General features: G+C 42.1%; 1 protein-coding gene across 2 annotated transcripts in view; it reads left to right on the top strand.

Annotated features, from left to right (window-relative positions):
- The first annotated feature begins 6,804 nt into the window (after positions 1–6,804).
- The window catches only part of zyg11 (zyg-11 family member, cell cycle regulator), a 32,985-nt gene continuing 15,970 nt past the window's right edge, over positions 6,805–23,819 (top strand). Inside the window, exons 1-11 of one of the 2 annotated variants that reach the window (XM_084185978.1) lie at positions 6,805–7,198; positions 7,668–7,833; positions 8,015–8,226; positions 8,319–8,636; positions 9,320–9,433; positions 9,873–9,989; positions 10,099–10,239; positions 10,397–10,573; positions 11,864–11,928; positions 19,857–19,956; positions 20,060–20,110. In XM_084185978.1, the coding sequence (XP_084042104.1) occupies positions 7,175–7,198; positions 7,668–7,833; positions 8,015–8,226; positions 8,319–8,636; positions 9,320–9,433; positions 9,873–9,989; positions 10,099–10,239; positions 10,397–10,573; positions 11,864–11,928; positions 19,857–19,956; positions 20,060–20,110 (1,485 nt within the window). In that variant the 5' untranslated portion in view covers positions 6,805–7,174. The remainder of the gene's footprint in view (positions 7,199–7,667; positions 7,834–8,014; positions 8,227–8,318; positions 8,637–9,319; positions 9,434–9,872; positions 9,990–10,098; positions 10,240–10,396; positions 10,574–11,863; positions 11,929–19,856; positions 19,957–20,059; positions 20,111–23,819) is intronic. The other variant, XM_084185979.1, reaches the window with a different exon arrangement.

The following is a 23,819-nucleotide window of genomic DNA, read 5'->3' as shown; positions in this document are numbered from 1 at the left end:
TGCCCTCTAAGCTCATCACTAAGCTAAGGATCCTGGGACTAAACACTTCCCTCTGCAACTGGATCCTGGACTTCCTGACGGGCCGCCCCCAGGTGGTAAGGGTAGGTAACAACACATCTGCCACACTGATCCTCAACACGGGGGCCCCTCAGGGGTGCGTGCTCAGTCCCCTCCTGTACTCTCTGTTCACCCATGACTGCATGGCCAGGCACGACTCCAACACCATCATTAAGTTTGCCGACGACACAACAGTGGTAGGCCTGATCACCGACAACGATGAGACAGCCTATAGGGAGGAGGTCAGAGACCTGGCCGTGTGGTGCCAGGACAACAACCTCTCCCTCAACGTGACCAAGACAAAGGAGATGATTGTGGACTACAGGAAAAAAAAGAGGACTGAGCACGCCCCCATTCTCATCGACGGGGCTGTAGTGGAACAGGTTGAGAGCTTCAAGTTCCTTGGTGTCCACATCACCAACGAACTATCATGGTCCAAACACACCAAGACAGTCGTGAAGAGGGCACGACAAGGCCTATTCCCCCTCAGGAGACTGAAAAGATTTGGCATGGGTCCTCAGATCCTCATAAAATTCTACAGCTGCACCATCGAGAGCATCCTGACTGGTTGTATCACCGCCTGGTATGGCAACTGCTTGGCCTCCGACCGCAAGGCACTACAGAGGGTAGTGCGTACGGCCCAGTACATCACTGGGGCCAAGCTTCCTGCCATCCAGGACCTCTATACCAGGCGGTGTCAGAGGAAGGCCCTCAAAATTGTCAAAGACTCCAGCCACCCTAGTCATAGACTGTTCTCTCTGCTACCGCACGGCAAGCGGTACCGGAGTGCCAAGTCTAGGTCCAAAAGACTTCTCAACAGCTTCTACCCCCAAGCCATAAGACTCCTGAACAGCTAATCATGGCTACCCGGACTATTTGCACTGCCCCCCCCACCCCATCCTTTTTACGCTGCTGTTACTCTGTTAATTATTTATGCATAGTCACTTTAACTCTACCCACATTTACATATTACCTCAACTACCTCAACTAGCCGGTGCCCCCGCACATTGACTCTGCACCGGTACCCCCCTGTATATATAGCCTCCCTACTGTTATTTTATTTTACTTCTGCTCTTTTTTTCTCAACACTTTTTTTGTTGTTGTTTTATTTTTACTTTTTTTGTTTAAAATAAATGCACTGTTGGTTAAGGGCTGTAAGTAAGCATTTCACTGTAATGTCTGCACCTGTTGTATTCGGCGCATGTGACCAATACAATTTGATTTGATTTGATTTGACAATCTGAAATGGTCCACCCACACAGACAGTGTGGTGAAGAAGGCACAACAGCGCCTCTTCAACCTCAGGAGGCTGAAGAAATTAGGCTTGGCCCCTAAGACCCTCAAACTTTTACAGATGCACAATTGAGAGAATCATGTAGGGCTGTATCACCACTTGGTATGGCAACTGCACCGCCCACAACTGCAGGGCTCTCCAGAGGGTGGTGCCGTCTTACCAACGCATCACCGGGGCACACTGCCTGCCCTCCAGGACACCTACAGCACCCGAAATCACAGGAAAGCCAAAAAGATCAATAAGGACATCAACCACCCGAGCCACGGCCTGTTTACACCACTATCATCCAGAAGGCAAGGTCAGTACAGGTGCATCAAAGTTGGGACCGAGAGACTGAAAAAGAGCTTCTATCTCAAGGCCATCAGACTGTTAAATAGCCATCACTAGCCGGCTACCACCCATTTACTCAACCCTGCACCTTAGAGGCTGCTGCTCTGTGTACATAGACATGGAATCACTGGTCACTTTAATAATGTTTAAATACTGTTATACTCATTTCATACAGTTGAAGTCGGAAGTTTACATACACCTTAGCCAAATACATTTAAACTCAGTTTCACAATTCCTGACATTTAATCCTAGTAAAAATTCCCTGTCTTAGGTCAGTTAAGATCACTACTGATCAGTTTCACTTAAGGACCAAAGGATTGACAGCCGTCCCATATAGATTGCAAAATAGTTGGGAAGAGATTTTTGACGTACCGATCCCATGGCATAGTGTTTATGAACTGACACACAAAACGACACCGGATTCAAAAATTAGAATCTTTCAATTTAAATTATTATATAAAATTCTTGCTACCAATAGAATGTTATTTATATGGGGGATACAATCTTCCCAGCTCTGCAGATTTTGCTGTGAAGAGGCAGAATCATTAGATCATTTGTTTTGGTTCTGTCCATTTGTAGCGTGTTTTTGGACACAGGTCCAGGAATGGCTAAAGGATTGCAATATTTACCTGGAGTTAACCTTGCAAATAGCATTACTGGGTGATCTGAAAAGTCATAGTCAATCAATCAATAATATAATAATACTTTTAGCAAAAATGTTTATTTTTAATTCACAATCTGTAGAAGCAATGAGAATAGAAAGGTTCAGAACTTTTGTAAAACATCACAGTACGGTTGAAATATATATGGCAAATAGAAATCCTATATGGATGGTGTTAAGAGATAGATGGGAGGTATTGAATAGAGTTGGAGGATGGGACTAATAATAACAAAGATAGCTAATAATGTAAGCATACTGTGTCCATAATAAGTATATAGGTTGTATGTTGGGAGCTTTTGGGAAAGAGCACAGTTAGAAAGATATGGCATATAGAAGCAAACCGGATGGACATCATGAAAATGATCGGAGAGGTTGAGAGTAGAAGAAGTTCAGGAGCAAAAAAATAAAAAATAATAATATATAATAGAATTATTGTAAAATTAACTGTGTCCATAAGGTGTAGATAGTAAGTATAGACCGGAAGTAGAGGCCTGGGCATTGTTGTTCACTAATTAACTCCAAGTAGGGAAAGGATGGCGGGGTTGAAAAGTAATAAAGGGGAGTATATATATATATATATATATATATATATATATATATATATATATATATATATATATAAAACCATGGGGGATTGGAAGTGATGCAGACAATTACATTGATAGAAGATTCAATCTATCTGCAATATTAAGCTGATCCACCCCCCCCAAAAAAAAAAAAAAAATAACCACTTTATTTTAATAATGTGAAATGTCCGAATAATAGTCGAGATAATTATTTATTTCAGCTTTTTATTTATTTCATCACATTCCCAGTGGGTCAGAAGTTTACATCCACTCAATTAGTATTTGGTAGCATTGCCTTTAAATTGTTTAACTTGGGTCAAACGTTTCGGGTAGCCTTCCACAAGCTTCCCACAATAAGTTGGGTGAATCTTGGCCCATTCCTCCTGACAGAGCTGGTGTAACTGAGTCAGGTTTGTAGGCCTCCTTGCTCGCACACGTTTTTCAGTTCTGCCCACACATTTTCTATAGGATTGAGGTCAGGGCTTTGTGATGGCCACTCCAATACCTTGACTTTGTTGTCCTTAAGCCATTTTGCATGTCGCTCTGAATAAGAGCGTCTGCTAAATGACTTAAATGTAATGCTTGGGGTCATTGTCCATTTGGAAGACCCATTTGCGACCAAGCTTTAACTTCCTGACTGACGTCTTGAGATGTTGCTTCAATATATCCACATAATTCTTCTTCTTCATGATGCCATCTATTTTGTGAAGTGCACCAGTCCCTCCTGCAGGAAAGCACCGCCACAGCATGATGCTGCCACCCCCCGTGCTTCACGGTTGGAATGGTGTTCTTCGGCTTGCAAGCCTCGTTCTTTTTCCTCCAAACATAGCGATGGTCATTATGGCCAAACAGTTCTATTTTTGTTAATCAGACCGGAGGACATTTCTCCAAAAAGGACGATCTTTGTCCCCATGTGCAGTTGCAAACCGTAGTCTGGCTTTTTTATGGCGGTTTTGGAGCAATGGCTTCTTCCTTGCTGAGCGGCCTTTCAGGTTATGTCAATATAGGACTTGTTTTACTGTGGATATAGATACTTTTGTACCCGTTTCCTCCATCATCTTCACAAGGTCCTTTGCTGTTGTTCTGGGATTGATTTGCACTTTTCGCACCAAAGTACGTTCATCTCTAGGAGACAGAACGCATCTCCTTCCTGAGCGGTATGACGGCTGCGTGGTCCCATGGTGTTTATACTTTTGTACTATTGTTTGTACAGATGAACGTGGTACCTTCAGGCATTTGGAAATTGCTCCCAAGGATGAACCAGACTTGTGGAGATCTACAATTCTTTTTCTGAAGTCTTGGCTGATTTGTTTTGATTTTCCCATGATGTCAAGCAAAGAGGCACTGAGTTTGAAGGTAGGCCTTGAAATACATCCACAGGTACACCTCCAATTGACTCAAATGATGTCAATTAACCCATCAGAAGCTTCTAAAGTCATGACATAATTTTCTGGAATTTTCCAAGCTGTTTAAAGGCACAACTTAGTGTTTGTAAACTTCTGACCCACTAGAATTGTGATACAGTGAATTATAGGTGAAATAATTTGTCTGTAAACAATTGTTGGAAATATTACTTGTGTCATGCAAAGTAGATGTCCTAACCGACTTGCCAAAACTATAGTTTGTTAACATGAAATTTGTGGAGTGGTTGAAAAACGTTTTAATGACTCCAACCTAAGTGTATGTAAACTTCCGACTTCAACTGTATGAGGCTATGTATTTTTGCAGCAATTCATGGACAGTTTTGAAAAAGTCATACAAATAAGCATTGGATATTGAATGCTCCAGGCCTCATATAATTTTTGGACATTTTAGTATTTGTGCACATGCTAGGCAGAGATGGTAGGAGGACTCACAACTCATAAACGCATCATATTTTGTCTATGTAGAGTAAGATGATGGCAAGGATCTTCAACTAGTTGGCATAAACCACCTGAATATTCATTCGATTTTTCTTGAAGGTCAGGTGATTTAGAGAAATGAATTGTTAGAACAAGAAGATTTTCAAACACTCAGCACTTGGGAAACATAGATCAGGGGTGGCCAACCCTCCTGGAGCGCAAGCAGGGTTTACCCAAATTACAAAATGTTTGTGTCCTTACCTTGAAAACAATCTATGGACAAGGAGACTGCAATCTATGATTTGGTTACCCACTGCCATTAACCATTAATATTAGTATTTATTGATCAGAGCCTTGGTGAAGTGGTTAAACTCCCCGGCATGTGTCGCATAAAACTTTCCACTTGAAAACAGGAATCAATCCCTACTTCCAACCTTCCCACTGTTTCTCCCATTTGCATGTCTCCCCATCTCATTTCATTACTGTCTGAATAAAGTGTCAAACCACCTCAATAATATGTTTAAAAAATAATACTTTACATTTCATCACCCAAAAATCTCAAAGTAACAAAGATGTCAAATGTTGAGTATTCATTTAATGCTCAAAGCATCCTGAATACACCTTTATATTATTAAAATGTTCCACCCTGGACATAGGCCTAAGCCATGTCAAAATACATGGAATGACAGAAAATTAGCTTTAAAACAATACACATTTCCTTGGGGGGGGGGGGGGGGGGGGGACCATCAGACTGCCCATCTAGGGGTTGTGCAGTGGCGATTTTAGCATGTAAATCTTGGTGGGGCAAACAAAACAGTGGGAGGCCCTGGTGCTCAGTTGTGCACCAGGGCCTCCCACTCCTCTTTCTATTCTGGTTAGAGCCAGTTTGCGCTATTCTGTGAAGGGAGTAGTACACAGCGTTGTACGAGATCTTCAGTTTCTTGGCAATTTCTCACATGGAATAGCATTCATTTCTCAGAACAAGAATAGACTGACGAGTTTCAGAAGAAAGTTATTTGTTTCTGGCCATTTTGAGCCTGTAATCAAACCCACAATTGCTGATGCTCCAGATACTCAACTAGTCTCAAGAAGGCCAGTTTTGTTGCTTCTTTAATCAGCACAACAGTTTTCAGCTGTGCTAACATAATTGCAAAAGGGTTTTCTAAGGATCAATTAGCCTTTTAAAATAATACACTTGGATTAGCAAACACAACGTGCCATTGGAACACAGGACTGATGGTTGCTGATAATGGGCCTCTGTATGCCTATGTAGATATTCCATTAAAAATCAGCTGTTTCCAGCTACAATAGCCATTTACAACATTAATAATGTCTACACTGTATTTCTGATCAATTTGAAGTTATTTTAATGGACATAAAAATAGCTTTTCTTTCGAAAACAAGGACATTTCTAAGTGACCCCAAACTTTTGAATGGTAGTATATATATATATATATATATATATATATATATATATATATATATATATATATATATTTTACATTGTTTGCGAACTGATATGTGACATGACCCTGCATGACGGGTCGCCACTGGGGTTGTGCCAGGGGGCAATTAAATTTAAATAGCAAATCTCAATCCAAGCTTAATTCAAAAGTTGGCAGCCCTGAAGCTAGGTGACACTGCATGCTGCAGTTGGTGAGAAGCAACTGCAGTCATGGCCAGAAGGTCATTCATTACCTTTTGTCAAATTAACATCAGATTTGACTTTTCGTAGCAGGTTTGGAGAATTAACACAACAGATTAGGTTAAGGTTTGGGAAGGGGTTAGAAAAAAATCAAAACAAATATACTTGTGTGGTTATCTCATAAAAGCTGGATCCCTTCTAGTCATGACCAGCGATTTGAAGGCGACTTTATCAAAAACCGCATGACCTTTGATCACATCAACATGTAGGCGCAGTCGGACAATTTGTATCCCCATAATGCAACAACCTTTGAAACGGACTAGACAACATTTATCCTCTCGAAAGCGCCCTGTTCCTAGCATAGAATGTAAATAATAGGTTCCTAGCCGGTGATGTACTTCCTGTGTCATGACCTTTGTTTACTGTCTGTTAACAAAAATAGCTAGATCTATCGTTTTCCCCGGTGAATGTTTACGTTCAAACTGGCTGTATGTTGATTAAGAGAGAAGTGTCAGCCTTGTTGACTAACGGACATGGTCTGAAAATGAAATCGGAAAATGTTCACAACTATCCATCGTTGCAGGAACATCTATTTTCTATCTTCGTAACAACAAGTTACCTAGCAGCTAGCTAGTTGTTAGCTCCTCGCAACAACTATTTTCAGCTAGATTAGGCTATCTAGGTAGCAAGTTAACAAGACAAACCGAGCCTATAGCTATATTTATTTTTGGTCAGGTGTCAAGCCTTCCCGTCTGTTTCAACTATCACTGTGTGCATGATATGGCCTGCAATTTTTTTAACATGGTGAGTTTTTTATCGCTATCATTTTCTAACATTCAATCGTGCATTGTTCGAAAAATGCATACAGGTAGCTAGCCTATTCATAGACACTAACTAGCTACTTTGGGATAAGGCAGAATGCCTTGATTATAATGCCTTGTGTTTTCGAGAGCAAATCGGTAACTAGCAAGCGAGGTAACTATGTAACGTTATCTGCTGAAATGTAATCCACGACGATGGCTAGTTAAACCTTTCTTAGCTGGAGGTGCTCGTTATTTTAATTATTTTTTTATTTATTTTTTACAATTGACCATCACCAGACATTCTCTACCTCCTGGGTGTATCTGGATATCAGGTCTCATTGGCGACCATTTTAACTTAGCCATTATAACTATTTAAACGCTTGGTATGCGATTTGGGAATGCTGCCTGGAAGTGGCTGGGGCATAATTGTCTAATGGTGATCTCTTACTGTGTGTGCGCACTTGTTCCAGGATGAGGCGTCCCCTGCATCTCTGACGGACCTGTGTCTGTCCTATGTCAGTAGGAACCTGGAGAGGTTCTGTGTGAAGCATGCTGATGGATCTCTCTGTCTCAGAGACTCTCTGCTGTTTCCCCAGGAGCTAGCTGACCAGCTGCTGGCTAAGATGGCCACTGAAGGTGAGCAAGGAGGATGAAGTAGTCAACGGTCACAGATCCAAGCTCAGATCCTTACTTTGATAATTAGTAGAAAACACAAAACAGGCATTTAATTCAGTGTCTAGAGCAGTAATGGGCAAATTCCATTCCTTAAATGATTTTGTCTCAGCTCTAACAAAAAAGTGTGTGTGCATGTTTCCAGGTCTGTTGAATGACAGTACAGTAGGAGTGTTTCGTAGCAGTGAGTACCTCCGGCTGCGTCGTGCATGTATCCGTACGGCCCGTATCTCTGCCGAGGCGTTCCAGAGAGCTCTCTGTCCTCACCGCCTGCTGGAGCTGGACGCTGCCAGGGTCAACGCTGACCTCACCGTCTCTGACATACTACATGGCCTTGCCTCCAACAAACACTGCCGGGTAAACACACTAATAAGAGAGCCTCCAGCAGGTACAGACACCCACAAACACTCTCCTTCTCTCACTCTCCCCCTTCTCCCTCTCCCCCCCAGGAGAGCTTGCAGCGGTTGGTCCTTACAGGTCTGACCATGTCCTCTCTGGAGGAACCATCATGTCACTGTTTCAGCTCTCTCCAGGGGCTCCGCTCCCTCTCCCTGGCCAATGTGGATTTCTACGACTCTGGGCTGGCTGACGTGTGTTCCCTGTCCCGCCTGGAGAGCCTGGACCTGTCCAACACCTCAGTTACCAACCTCAACCCTCTACTGGGTCTCAGAGAGAGGCTGAGGTCACTAACACTACACCAGCTGAAGAGGCTGGAGATGAGCACTGCACAGCTACTGGCTGTCATTGGACAACTGGAGGCACTGCAGGTGGATGGGGACAGCTCTAATGCTGAAGTTCTGCATTGATTTGCTCCACTATAAAGAGCATATACACTATATATACAAAAATATGTGGACACCCGTTTAAATTAGTGGATTCGGTAATTTCAGCCACACCCGTTGCTGACAGGTGTATAAAATTGAGCACACGACCATGCAATCTCCTTAGACAAACATTGGCAGTAGAATGGCCTTACTGAAGAGCTCAGTGACTTTCAACAGGGAACCGTCATAGGATGCCACCTTTCCAACAAGTCAGTTCGTCAAAGTTCTGCCTTGCTAGAGTTGTCCCGGTCAACTGTAAGTGCTGTTTTTGTGAAGTGGAAACGTTTAGGCGCAACAACGGCTCAGCCGTGAAGTGGTAAGCCACATAAGCTCACAGAACGGGACCGCAGAGTGCAGAAGCGCGTAGCGCGTAGGAATCATCTGTCCTCTGTTGGGGTACCAACTCCATATTAATGCCCATGATTTTGGAATGAGATGTTCGACAAGCAGGTGTCCACATACTTTTGGTCATGTAGTGTACATTGCTGAGCCAAGTTTCTGAAACATTATTAGCGATCCGTCACTGTGATTGTTAGCTATCCCTGAACGTTACTTGCGGTGCTCTAATGGGTTTACTTCTGATACTCATGCTTCTGATACTTTTGTGTGTGAACCTACCCATGCAGCACCTGGACATCAGTGATGATAAACAGTTCACATCAGATGTGGCTCATCAGCTGCTGGGTGAGCCTGGGATCCTGCCTGCTCTGGTCTCGCTGGATGTGTCTGGACGCAAACAGGTACTGGAGACAGAGTATGAGTTTAGTTGACTAGAGTTGTGAGTGGGTGTATTGCAGACCTGGCTGTGTGTGTAGAGCAGGGTTCACCAATAGGTGGCCCCATCAAAAACATGTTATATATTATATATCTTTTTTTATTTTGTGGTTTTTGCTGTTGGACATAAAGACTGTAAAATCACAAAAGAATCAGCTCTAAGTGATTTTCATTTATGAAATCTGTTCCCAGGTATCCCCACTCATAAATACAGAGGCATCTGTTGTTAAATCAAATGTTAAATCTTTTGGGGACTCTTGCGGTCAATTTGCAGTTTACAAATTATTTATAACTATGTTCTGGCCCCCCAAACATCCGCTCAAGGAAAATTTGGCCCGCGGGTGAATGTAATTGGGGACCCCTGGTGTACCGGTAGATTGTTTACCTGTGTGTGTGTTATGCCAGGTGACAGATGCGGCGGTCAAGGCGTTTGTAGAGGAGCGTCCAGGGATGACCTTTGTTGGTCTACTGGCTACAGACGCTGGCTTCTCTAACTTCCTCAGTGGAAAGGGCAGCCTCAAGGTGGGTCTTGCTGTCTCTCTCTCTTTGTCTCTCTTTGTCTCTCTTGCTATGTTTTCTTTGTGTAGAGGAAGCAGCACACTACGTGTTGTGTGTATGTCTTCTGTGGCAGGTGACAGGAGAGGCCAATGAGACTCAGATCTGTGAGGCGCTGCGTCGCTACAGTGAGAGGGAGGGCTTTGTCAGAGAGGCTCTGTTTCATCTCTTCAGTCTCACACACGTCATGGAGAAACCACGCCCTGACATACTCAAGGTACACACACACACACACATTATGTCATTCTGTCTCCTCCACCCTTCACCTCAATCTAGATCTTACTACAGCCTGGCTCTTAGTCAGTGGTACAACTTTTTATAAAGTAATTTATTCTCTTCTCCCTATTTCTCTCTGCCTCTATCTTTCTCATTAGTTGGTACTATTGGGGATGAAGAACCACCCTGCCACCCTGAACGTCCAGTTGGCAGCCAGTGCATGTGTGTTTAACCTGACCAAGCAGGACCTGGCAGCGGGCATACCTGTTAGACTGCTGGGTACAGTCACTCAACTACTGCTGGAGGCCATGAGGACCTTCCCTAACCACCAACAGGTACACACACACACACACACACACACACACACACACACACACACGCACTCACCTTCTCCGTCATATTGTTTACACATACAGTGCCTTCGGAAAGTATTCAGACCCCTTGACTTTTTCCACATTTTGTTACATTAAAGCCTTATTCTAAAATTGATTAAATAGTTTTTTTCCCCTCATCAATCTACACACAATACCCCATAATGACAAAGCAAAAACAGGTTTTTAGAAATTTTTGATAATTTATCATTTAAAAACAACTGAAATATCACATTTACATAAGTATTCAAACCAGATGTGACGCTTGGCATTCAGGCCAAAGAGTTCAATCTTGGTTTCATCAGACCAGATAATCTTGTTTCTCATGATCTGAGAGTCTTTATGTACCTTTTGGCAAACTCCAAGCGGGCTGTCATGTGCCTTCTACTGAGGTGTGGATTCTGTCTGGCCACTCTACCAAAAAGGCCTGATTGGTGAAGTGCTGCAGAGATGGTTGTCCTTCTGGAAGGTTCTCCCATCTCCACAGAGGAACTCTAGAGCTCTTTCAGGTTCTTGGTCACCTCCATGACCAAGGCCCTTCTCCCCCGATTGCTCAGTTTGGCCGGGCAGCCACCTCTAGGAAGAGTCTTGGTGGTTCCAAACTTCTTCCATTTAAGAATGATGGAGGGCACTGTATTCTTGGGGATCTTCAATGCTGCAGAATGTTTTTGGTACCCTTCCCCAGATCTGTGCCTTCGACACAATCCTGTCTCTGAGCTCGACAGACAATTCCTTCGACCTCATGGCTTGGTGTTTGCTCTGACATGCACTGTCAACTGTGGGACCTTTTATAGACAGTTGTGTGCCTTTCCAAATCATGTCCAATCAATTGAATTTACCACAGGTGGACTCCAATCAAGTTGTAGAAACATCTCAAGGATGAGCAATGGAAACAGGATGCACCTGAGCTCAATTTCGAGTCTCATAGCAAAAAGTCTGAATACTTATTTTAATAAGGTTTTTCTATTTTTAATAGATTTGGTAAAATGTATTAAAACCTGTTTTCGCGTTGTCATTATGGGGTATTGTGTGTAGATTGCTGAGGATTTGTATTTATTTAATCCATTTTAGAATAAAGCTGTAACGTAACAAAATCTGAAAAAAGTCAAGGGGTCTGAATACTTTCCGAAGGCACTGTATCCTGTTTCTTCCCATCTGCAATCAGATGGGCTAGGGGCTATTTGAGGACCAGGCCAGAGTGTGTGTTTTGTTCTGTTTGGTCTCTGACCGCCATCTTGGATCCTCTCTCTCCAGTTGCAGAAGAATTGCCTGCTCTCTCTGTGCAGTGACCGGATACTGCAGGAGGTCCCCTTCAACAGGTACACAGTTACGTTGACTTACTGTAGATGCCTAGGTCAGCATCCCGGAGTCGCCTCTTCACTGTTGACGTTGAGACTGGTGTTTTGTGGGTACTATTTAATGAAGCTGCCAGTTGAGGACCTGTGAGGTGCCTGTTTCTCAAACTAGACACTAATGTATTTGTCCTCTTGCTCAGTTGTGCACCGGGGCCTCCCACTTGCGCTGTTCTGTGCAGGGAGTAGTACACAGCGTTGTACGAGATCTTCAGTTTCTTGGCAATTTCTCGCATGGAATAGCCTTCATTTCTCAGAACAAGAATAGACTGACGAGTTTCAGAACTGTATTTCTGATCAATTTGATGTTATTTTAATGGACAAAAATTGTGCTTTTCTTTCGAAAACAAGGACATTTCAAAGTGACCCCAATCTTTTGAACGGTAGTGTATGTAGCTATAGCCTACCATTGCCGTTGCCCGTTGATATGGCCAGTAGTGACTTTGCCACTTGAAATGTCAACAAACAGGCAAATATAGCCTAGAAGTGGATTCAGCACCACTGACAGCGATCGGAATTCGGTCCAACAGAGGAAAGTGGAAGATACATCATTTTGACGAAAAACAATAAGTGACTGACTGTATGTTATTGTTAATGAGGGATAGCTGGAGAAAATCGGACCTCTCTGACATGAAAATAGATGGCCCTCCCTTCAGTAAAATATACTTTTACCTGAACCTCCCATAACACTTTTTTTTAAAAACAAGTGACCCTACCCTATACCCAAAATAATAATGAAAACACAAAGTGCATAGCAGAGAACATGCCTAGAGTTTACCCTCACTCCTAGGACAGACCAGAACCTTAGATATTCCGTTTTTCATCGTTTTGTAAGCATTACATGGCAAAGTAGCTAGAAGGTTGTGGATTCGCAGACCACCGCAGACAAGGGTAGGGGTGAAAAGATCTCCATTATAATAAAAGCACTGCATGAATCTATCATCTTATTTGCTGTCTGAGAAAAAATAGCCTTTTATAAACGTATTTCATAAAATTTTATGTCATTTTACATGACTGGAGACAAGCAGAATCTTTTTTAATACCACAACAGAGGATGACAACAAATGAGCACATGTTGCAGCACCGGAGACATTTTGATTTGTATACAGGCTATTGTTAAAAAAGATGATAGACAACTTTAGCACCGTTCTTAGCTTAGACCAGGGGTGTCAAACTCATTTTAGCTCAGGGGCCACATGGAGGAAAATCTATTCCCAAGTGGGCCGGACCGGAAAAATCATGGTGTATATATAACTTAAAAACAACAACTTCAGATTGTTTTCTTTGTTTTAATACGATCAACATACAACATAAAGCTGGAGCCTGAGGACAGTGTCCAAAATAGTACAAGCACAACATCACTATTAATCATAAAACACGTCAAGTTTATTTGAAAATTCTAAAGAAAAAGAACACACAAACACACAATTCCTCAGTGATTAACAGAACTGTTTCACAGATCACAGAACTATATCAGGGTGTCATTTCTCAGGCAGAAATGTAGATAAAAATAATGAAATCCTGTTCCCCAAACAAGTGCAAGAACCACAGAGTCAAGAATAGGTTAAATATACAAATAAAATAAAATCAATTAAAAACAATAGCACATCAACATAAAAACATATAAACATAAAGCTGGAGCCTGAGGACAGTGTCCAAAAGCACAACATCACTATTAATCATAAAACACCTCAAGTTATTTGAAAGTTCTGAGGACAAAGAACACACAAACACACAATGCCTCAGTGATTCACAGAAGTATATCACAGATCACAGAACTATATCAGGGTGTCATTTCTCAGGCAGAAATGTAGATAAAAATAATATAATCCTGTTCCCCAAACAAGTGCAAGAACCACAGAGTCAAGAATAGGTTAAATATACAAATAAAATAAAATCAATTAAAAACAATAGCACATCAACATAAAAACATATAAACATAAATCTGAAAGCGTTGCTCAAACTCCCGTAACAGTCCCGTTATTTTATCTTTGAACCGCTTCATGTCTGCCACATGTTGGGTCGCGCACACATTTTTCAGACAGGGGAAGTGAGCTGCATCACCACCGGCAAGTTGCGTCTCCCACAATGACAGCTTCAACTTGAAAGAACGTATGCTGTCATAATACTGCGTGACAACTTTGTTGCGCCCTTGCAGCTGTTTGTTCAAGTTATTCAGGTGCTCTGTAACATCCACCATAAATGCAAGGTCCTGCATCCATTCTGCGGAATGAAATTCTAAAACTGGTTTGCCCTTTTCTTCCATGAACTGTTCAATTTCTTCTCATAAATCAAAGAAACGCCTCAGCACAGCACCTCGGCTTAACCATCTTACCTCAGTGTGGTATGGCAGGCCATAGATGTGGTCTTTCTCTCTGAGAAGGCTGTCAAACTGACGGTGATTCAGGCTTCTGGATCGGATGAAATTAACAGTTTGGATGACCACCTTCATGACGTTATCCATCTTTAATGACTTGCAACACAAAGCCTCCTGGTGCAAAATACAGTGAAAAGTCAAAAAATCACATCCTCCATTTGCAGATTGCACTTTCTCTCTGAACTTTGTCACAACGCCTGCTTTTTTCCCGATCATTGAGGGCGCACCATCTGTAGCCAGGCTGACAGCGCGGGACCAGTCCACTCCGACCCTGTCCAGCGCGCCGACGAGTGCGGTAAAAATATCAGCTGCTGTCGTTGTATCTGTCATCGGCACCAACTCCACGAACTCCTCGGTGACGGTCAATGTGTCATCAACTCCGCGGATGAAAAAATGGCCAGTTGTGCAACATCTGTAATGTCCGTGCTTTCATCAATTGCAACCGAAAACGCAATAAATGACTTTACTTTTTGCTTCAACTGGCTGTCCAAATCCACTGAAAGATCGGAAATCCTGTCTGCAACTGTGTTTCTTGTCAGGCTGATATTTGCAAAAGCCTGCCGCTTTTCAGGGCACACAATCTCCGCTGCCTTCATCATGCATGTTTTTACAAATTCACCCTCACTAAATGGTTTTGAAGCCACTGCGATTTCATTAGCAATGAGGTAGCTAGCTTTCACTGCAGCGCCACTGATGTCTCGGCTGTGAGTAAACACAGACTGCTGTTTCTTCAGACCCGCCAACAGTTCATTCACCTTCTCTCATCTCCGCTGTCCTTGAAAGTTGTCATATTTGTCGGCATGAAGACTCACATAGTGGCGACGAAGGTTATATTCTTTCAGCACTGCAACATGCTCTGAACACACCAAACATACAGCTTTCCCATTCAATTCCGTGATTAAATAGGATGACAATTTTTCTTGGAACACTCTGCACTCTGCGTCCACTTTTCTCTTTTTTGACAGAGACATATTGGGGCAATGAGGGTGCCAAAGCACATAATGTTAAAAGTAGAAGTCGTAATAAATATCGCGGGCAAAACAAAGTAGCTCATTGGCTGCACGTGCTTGACCTACTTGCTCTGCCCCGGTATAAACAGTTTGCTTGCTTAACACAATTGCTATTGCGCCATCCAGTGGACGCAATTGGAACAGCAGTTTATTTTATTGAAAAATTGCAGCGCATTTTTATACTTTACAAATTTAATAAAACAATTTTTTAATTTATTTATTTTAATTTATTTTTAAAAATCATCTCGCGGGCCGGATTAAACCCGTTTGCGGGCCTGATCCGGCCCGCGGGCCGTACGTTTGACACCCCTGGCTTAGACTATCAACTGTAAAAATGTAGCGCAACAGAACCAGTTACAACTAAAGTATCTGATCATAGTCATAGTCCCCTGTAGCTCAGTTGGTAGAGCATGGCGCTTGCAACGCCAGGGTTGTGTGTTTGTTTCCCACGGGGGGCCAGTATGAAAATTTATGCACTCACTAACTATAAGTCGCTCTGGATAAGAGCGTCCGCTAAATGACTAAAATGTAAATGTAAATGATCATCATTGAATTTGAGAAAAAGCCATTTGTTTTTTAACACTGCAGCCACATATCATCAGGTAGGCCTATATGCACTTGTAACGTTTTTTTCATTTGGGAAACTATCATTTTCTAATTGATTCTATTTTATTCCATGATATTGTTGTAAAAAAATGTTTTGGTGTTGACTGTGATTAGGGCATGGAAATATAAGAGCATCTGCTAGGCTAAATTAATAAACTAGGCATGCATAGCGCACAACATGATCCTCAAACTAAGGACTGGCCAAACTCGTGTTTCTAAAAGTGAATTCAAAGGCACTGTAGAAATTGTGTATAGCCTAATAAGGCATTTTTCGTTTCATTATTATTGATTTATAAGTAAAATAAAATAAATGTCATTTTATACAGCCTAAATGCGAAATGTATAGTCATGTTGTTGAAGTGCTGTTGTGTTGAAATGCTGAGCGCTCCTGCCAGCCTGTAGCGTGTCACAAGTGCTTCACTATTTATTTATTTATTTATTAAATCTCAGGCTATAGCCTTTAAATAATAATATAGCCTAAATAATTCAATTTCGTTCCTAGGCTACCTGGCTTGCTACTGACTGATTTTAGAGTTAGTATGTTGTTTAATAGCCTGTTGAAATGTTGAACGTGAATTGATAGTGACTTCCCAAACAAAGTTTAAAAAATGTGTCTCCTCGGCTAAAGAAGGGTTATAGTGCAGCCTCTTAATGTCATAGAGACAAACCAAAGATATCCCATTTACATCGGAGTCACGTCTTTCCCTTGCATTTTACAGCTTGTTTCTAGCATTGCGGACTAAAGCGTCATTATAGATCGCTTTATATAATCAGGTTCATTTGATTTTTAAGCTAACAAGGGGTAGGCCTATGCTTTTAGACATTTTCTTTAACATAAGCCACAATACCCTCACATGCCCCCCAATTTGAGCCCTGGGTTTAACACACCAAGCCCTTCACTGACACAGATATCTAAGGCTAGCATGGTGACGAATTGGCTGACAAAGTCTATGGATAGTAGACTATAATTTAGTCTGTCAAACAGGTAAGGCCTACCTCGTATTTCTTGAATAGGAAGAAATAGGCTCCAACACAAAGCCCTCTTGTTGTTAGTAGCCTAAAGTAAAATAAAAATGAAGACTACTTAAATGAATTAGGCTGTCTCAAATTAGCCTACTTTCAGCAACCCATGCACTGTCCATCTCCGCGGCTGCCGCTTCATAGTAATGTAAGTTATGTACATTACTCGAATATGGCTTATTGTGAGGTCAATAACTCTGATAAATACTGTAGCTTCATTATGGGCAACGAAACATATATTGTTTTTCTTAAATCAATTATAGCAGTAGCAAGCTTACCTCCGGTCCTCCTCATCTTTGCGCTTTCCCTCTCAAACTGAACAGGACATCAGTAGGTCTAGTCCGCACACACAGATATTGAATTTTTTGGCCAGGGCTCATGATTGGGATAGCCTATCCATTGCAGTGTGTAATGCATTGTAGCCTAGTTTTACAGTGCCTTCAGAAAGTATTCATTCATACCTCTTGACTTATTCCACATTTTGTTGTGTTACAGCCTGAATTCAAAATGGATTAAATCGTTTTTTTCTCTCTAACCCATCTAAACACAATACCCCATAATGACAAAGCCAAAACATGTTTTCAGAAATCGAATTTACATAAGTATTCACACCCCTGAGTCAATACATGTTAGAGTCAACTTTGGCAGCGATTACAGCTGTGAGTCTTTCTGGGTAAGTCTCTTAGAGCTTTGCACACCTGGATTGTACATTATTATTTTTACAATTCTTCAAGCTCTGTCAAGTTGGTTGTTGATCATTGCTAGACTGCCATTTTAAGTCCAAACTGTAACTAGGCCACTCTGGAACATTTAAATGTTTTCTTGCAACTCCAGTGTATATTTGGTCTTGTGTTGTAGGTTATTGTCTTGCTGAAAAGTGAATTTGTGTCCCAGTGTCTGTTGGAATACAGAACCAGGGTTTCCTCCAGGATTTTGCTTGTGCTTAGCTCTATTCCGTTTATTTGTATCCTAAAAAAAACTCCCTAGTTCTTGCCGATGACAAGCATACTCATAACATGATCCAGCCACCACCATGCTTGAAAATATGAAGAGTGGTACTCAGTGATGTGTTGGATTTGCTCCAAATATATCACTTGGTATTCAGGACATAAAGTTAATTTCTTTGCCACATTTTTTGCAGTTTTACTTTAGTGCCTTATTGCAAACAGGATGCATGTTTTGGAATATTTTTATTCTGTACAGGCTTCCTTCTTTTCACTCTCATTTCGGTTAGTATTGTGGAGTAACTACAATATTGTTGATCCATCCTCAGTTTTCTCCTATCACAGCCATTAAACTCTGTAACTGTTTTAAAGTCACCATGGGTCTCATGGTGAAATCCCTGAGCGGTTTCCTTCCTCTCCTGCAACTGAGTTAGGAAGGACGCCTGTATTTTTGTAGTGACTGGGTGTATTGATACACCATCCAAAGTGTAATTTATAACTTTACCATGCTCAAAGAGATTTTCAATGTCTGTTTTTTTTTTTTTACCCATCTACCAATAGGTGCCCTTTGTGAGGCATTGGGAAACCTCCCTGGTCTTTGGTTGAATCTGTGTTTGAAATTCAATGCTTGACTGAGGGACCTTACAGATAATTGTATGTGTGGGGTACAGAGATGAGGTAGTCATTCAAAAATAATGTTAAACACTATTATTGCACAGTCCATGCAACTTATTGTGACTTGTTAAGCGCATTTCTACTACTGAACTTATTTAGGCTTGCCATAACAAAGGGGTTGAATACTTATTGACTCAAGATATTTCAGCTTTTAATTTTTAATTAATTTGTTTAAAAAAACAATGATTCTTTGACATTATGGGTTATTGTGTTTGTGTGTAGGCAAGTGACACAAAATCTCAATTTAATCAATTTTATATTCAGGCTGTAACAAAACAAAATGTGGAAAAAGTCTAGGGGTGTGAATACTTTCTGAAGGCACTAGTATAGGCTACACCATCCCAGCAGCGCAGGAAGGAAGTACATTTTCTTCAAAATCTAACTTTGCCCTGTGCCTAGCTGAGCATCCTCTTCGTATAGCCTAGGCCTATAGCCAATAGTATAGGCTATGGATCATTTGATTGAGGCCACATTAGGCGCACTTGATATTGCACACCCAGCAGAGAATCAGGAATGACGGGCATTATCAGGCACACTTCGAGATATAATAAGCAACTCATTCTCAAATACGAAACAATACATTTAATTGATTACAAATTACATGACCCTCCCCTGGACAAAAATAATAATACTAAACCCTCCCCCTGACTGAAATTGAAAAAGCATGACCCTCCCATTTTCCTCCGTGTAACAATTGTGTACATTTATACCGCTCCCTAAGCTGTCTTTTTAAATAACTTCATGTTCCTAAACAGGCTTCCTACAGTCAGACACCGTTCATGCAATGGCATCGCATATAATGAGTCCAAATGTTTCACAGAAGTCCAATATTGATAAAAAAGGGGAATATATGTTTTGCTGCTCGTGATATTTTAATACAACATTGGTGATGACCATAAGGCTACTGTGTGCGCCTCCACTGGCAAAATCCATGCCATAACCAATTGCATTACCACTAAGACCAGCTTTTGGTCGGTCTTAAATATCCTGGCTCACGTTTTTAAGAACACACCTCAAATATTTTCACCCCTCCCACCTCAGCGCAAGCAAGCTGATGAAGTTAGACAGGGAAATTGCCGAACCTGGTATAAGGGCTGTAATGCCAGTGCGTCAGTTTTTACATGACGAAATTGCAAACTAACGTGCGTTTGACACTTGCGCCTTCTTACCGCCAGACGAAAATAGAGCCCTATATCTCACAAGAAATGTAGTATGTACAGTGTATATGCATATCCTTTGTACAGTGTGTGGTCTATATTTCAGGTTTGAAGCGGCTAAGCTGGTGATGCAGTGGCTATGCAACCATGAGGACCAGAACATGCAGAGGATGGCTGTGGCTATCATCTCTATACTGGCTGCCAAGGTAAGAGTGTGTGTGTGTGTGTGTGCATGCATGCATGTCAAATAAGGCATTAGAAATGTGCCTACGGTTTAGCCTTTACTAACTTTTGTGTGTTTGTCTTCAGTTGTCTACAGAACAGACGGCCCAGCTGGGAGCAGAGCTCTTCATAGTGAAGGTAAAACTGTTTTAATTATTTTTAGTTTTTACTTATCTATTATTTTTTACTTACCACTTTTTTTTCTTCTTAAAACTGCATTGTTGGTCTACACCTGTTGTATTCGGCGCATGTGGCAAATAAAATGTGCTTTGTTCGCTAAACACATTTTACACCCTCCGTTCAAACAGCTGCACATTGCCACATACACCGAGTGTACAAAACATTAGGAACACTTTTGCCCTCAGAACAGCCTCAATTCGTCGGGGCATGGACTCTACAAGGTGTCAAGTGTTCCACAGGGATTCTGGCCAATGTTGACTCCAATGCTTCCCACAGTTGTGTCAAGTTGGCTGAGTGTTCTTTGGGTGGTGGACCATTCTTGATACACACGGGAAACTGTTGAGCATGAAAAACTCAGCAGCATTGCAGTTCTTGACACACTCAAACCGGTGCGACTGGCACCTACTACCATACCCCGTTCACAGGCACTTAAATCTTTTGCCTTCCCCATTCACCCTCTGAATGGCACACATACACAATCCATGTCTCAAGGCGTAAAAATCCTCCTTTAACTTGTCTCCTCCCCTTCATCTACACTGATTTGAAGTGAATTTAACAAGTAACATCAATAAGGGATCATAGCTTTCACCTGGGTTCACCTGGTCAGTCTATGTCATGGAAAGAGCAGGTGTTCCTAATGTTTTCTACACTCAGTGTACACTTTCCCCTTCTAAATAATCGACCCTTCGCTAAGCCCCGCCCCAGAATTTTGGGCAACCAATCGCAGAGTTGTCTTTTTTTTAAAATGTTTAAATGGCTAAATACATTTAACAAAAATATAAACGCAATATGTCAAGTGTTGGTGCCATGTTTCATGAGCTGAAATAAAAGATCCCAGAAATGTCCATGTGCACAAGAAGCTTATTTCTCTCAAATTTGGTGCACAAATTTGTTTACATCCCTGTTAGTGAGCATTTCTTCTTTGCCAAGATAATCCATCTACCTGACAGGTGTGGCATATCAAGAAGCTGATTAAACAGCATCATCATTACACAGGTGCACCTTGTGCTGGGGAAAATAAATGGCCTTTCTAAAATGTGCAGTTTTGTCACACAACACAATGCCACAGATGTCTCAAGTTTTGAGGGAGTGTGCAATTGGCATGCTGACTCCGCGAATGTCTACCAGAGCTGTTGCCAGTAAATGTAATGTTAATTTCCTCTACCATAAGCCGCCTTCAACGTCGTTTTAGAGAATTTGTCAGTACGTCCAACCGGCCTCACAACCGTCGACCTTGTGTAACCATGCCAGCCCAGGACCTCCACATCTGGCTTCTTCACCTGCAGGATAATATGTGACCAACCACCCGACAGCTGATGAAACTCTGGGTTTGCACAACTGAAGAAATTCTACACAAACTGTCAGAACCCGTCTCAGAGAAGCTCATCTGTGTGCTCGTCGTCCTCACCTAGGTCTTGACCTGACTGCAGTTCGGCGTCGTCTTCGATGGCCACTGGCACGCTGGAAGTGTGCTCTTCACAGATGAATCCCGGTTTCAACTGTACTGGGCAGATGGCAGACAGTGTGTATGGCGTCGTGTGGGCAAGCGGTTTGCTGAAGTCAACGTTGTGAACAGAGTGCCATGGTGGTAGCGGGGTTATGGTATGGGCAAGCATAAGCTACGGACAATGGACACAATTGCATTTAATCGATTGCAATTTGAATGCACAGAGATACCGTGACGAGATCCTGAGGCCCATTGTCATGCCATTCATCCGCCTCCATCACCTCATGTTTCAGCATGATGATGCACGGCCCAATGTCGCAAGGATCTGTACACAATTCCTGGAAGCTGAAAATGTCCCAGTTCTTCCATGGCCTGCATACTCACTAGACTTGTCACCCATTGAACATCCCAAACGTGTACGACGGTATGTTCCAGTTCTCGCCAATATCCAGCAACTTCGCACAGCCATTGAAGAGAAGTGGAACAACATTCCACAGGCCAAAATCAACAGCCTGATCAACTCTATGCGAAGGAGATTTGACGTGCTGCATGAGGCAAATGGTGGTCACGCATCCGTTGGTCAGTTTTTCTGATCCACGCCCCTACTTTTTTTTTAAAGGTATCTCTGACCAACGGATGCATATCTGTCATGTGAAATAAATAGATTACGGCCTAATGAATATATTTACATTTATTGATTTCCTTATATGAACTGTAACTCAGTAAAGTCTTTGAAATTGTTGCGTTTATATTTTTGTTCAGTGTAATTGAATAGGTCAACAGGGGTACTTGCTACTTTGATTCCTGAGTTGCAGAGCCTGTTTAAGGAGTATTTTTCGATTCCGAAATTATACTTTTGTTACATTGTTTGCTAGCTCAGCTGGTTAGCTAGCGCTGTCTCATTGTTTGACCACCAAACGTTGCTAACGCTAGCTAGCTAGCCACTTAATATAACTTGTTTTCTCAAAATGTATGTTAGTAATGTTATGAATACAACTCCAATCTGCTGTCGATGTCAGGATACGATTTACATTTACATTTACATTTTAGTCATTTAGCAGACGCTCTTATCCAGAGCGACTTACAGGAGCAATTAGGGTTAAGTGCCTTGCTCAAGGGCACATCGACAGATTTTTCACCTAGTCGGTTCGGGGATTAGAACCAGCGACCTTTCGGTTACTGGCACAACGCTCTTAACCACTAAGCTACCTGCCGCCCCCACATTTGAGAGCACTAGTTAGCTCCAAAAGTAGTTATTAACTTTGACTGCATGCTGACAGTGAATTCAGAGCCATTCAGTGGCTAGCTACACTACAAACATAATTCACCAGTTTCCTGTGAAGCAATTGTAATGACAGTCCACCACAACATTAACAAAGGGTAGTCTGTGTTTCCTTTCATTGTGTATTAGAAACAGAGTTTGAGATCATTGTGAGGGGATTTCACCAGTGGTTGAATGGGGAGTTGGGCTTCCTGGGGAAAATGTTGTGCGAGGCTGCAACAGTAACAAAGGGGCCGGGGCTTAGTGAAGGGGAGTAACAGCGAGGAGTAACAGCATAGACTACGTTGCTACCATGAAAAAGACCAAAGCCGGTGGGAGTACTGTTGAGGACAGTGGTGTCTCTCTATCACAGGTGAAGGATATTTTAAACAAACAAAAATAGTTCTACAAGTAGATGTTACAACAACAAGAAAATAGCTTCAAGTGTTGTCCAAATACTGGTGGAGTCAACTAATAAAATAATGGATGACCTGACCAGAGACGTCCAGGACCTGAAGAACAGTTTGCAGTTGTCACAGGGTCAGCTCGATGAGTTTAAACAGGAGAACGGCAAGATGACAGCAATCTGAAAGTCATTGAGAGAGGACATCAGTTCTGTATGTGAATCCATGATAACAATGAAGTCTGATTTATCTCGAGGGACAATCAAGGCGGAACAACATGGTTGTGGACGGAATTGCAGAATCTCCACGAGACATAGACGGAGTCTGAGGACAAAGTGAGGGAAATGATCTCGGAGAAACTGAAGATGGACCACAGGAAGATTGAGGTGGATCGCGCCCACAGGACTGGAAAATCCACCACCGACCCAGGTGACAGGCCCGATAGTGGTCATGTTCCTGAGGTTCAAGTACAAGGTATTTGTTCTGGAAAGAGCCAAGAACTTGAGAGGAACGTACATCTTCCTTAACGAGGACTATCCTGAAGCTGTGCGCCAG

The sequence above is a fragment of the Coregonus lavaretus genome (assembly GCF_964263955.1).
Source record: "Coregonus lavaretus genome assembly, chromosome: 21".
Lineage (NCBI taxonomy): Eukaryota > Metazoa > Chordata > Actinopteri > Salmoniformes > Salmonidae > Coregonus > Coregonus lavaretus.
This window is presented reverse-complemented; position numbering and strand designations above follow the sequence as displayed.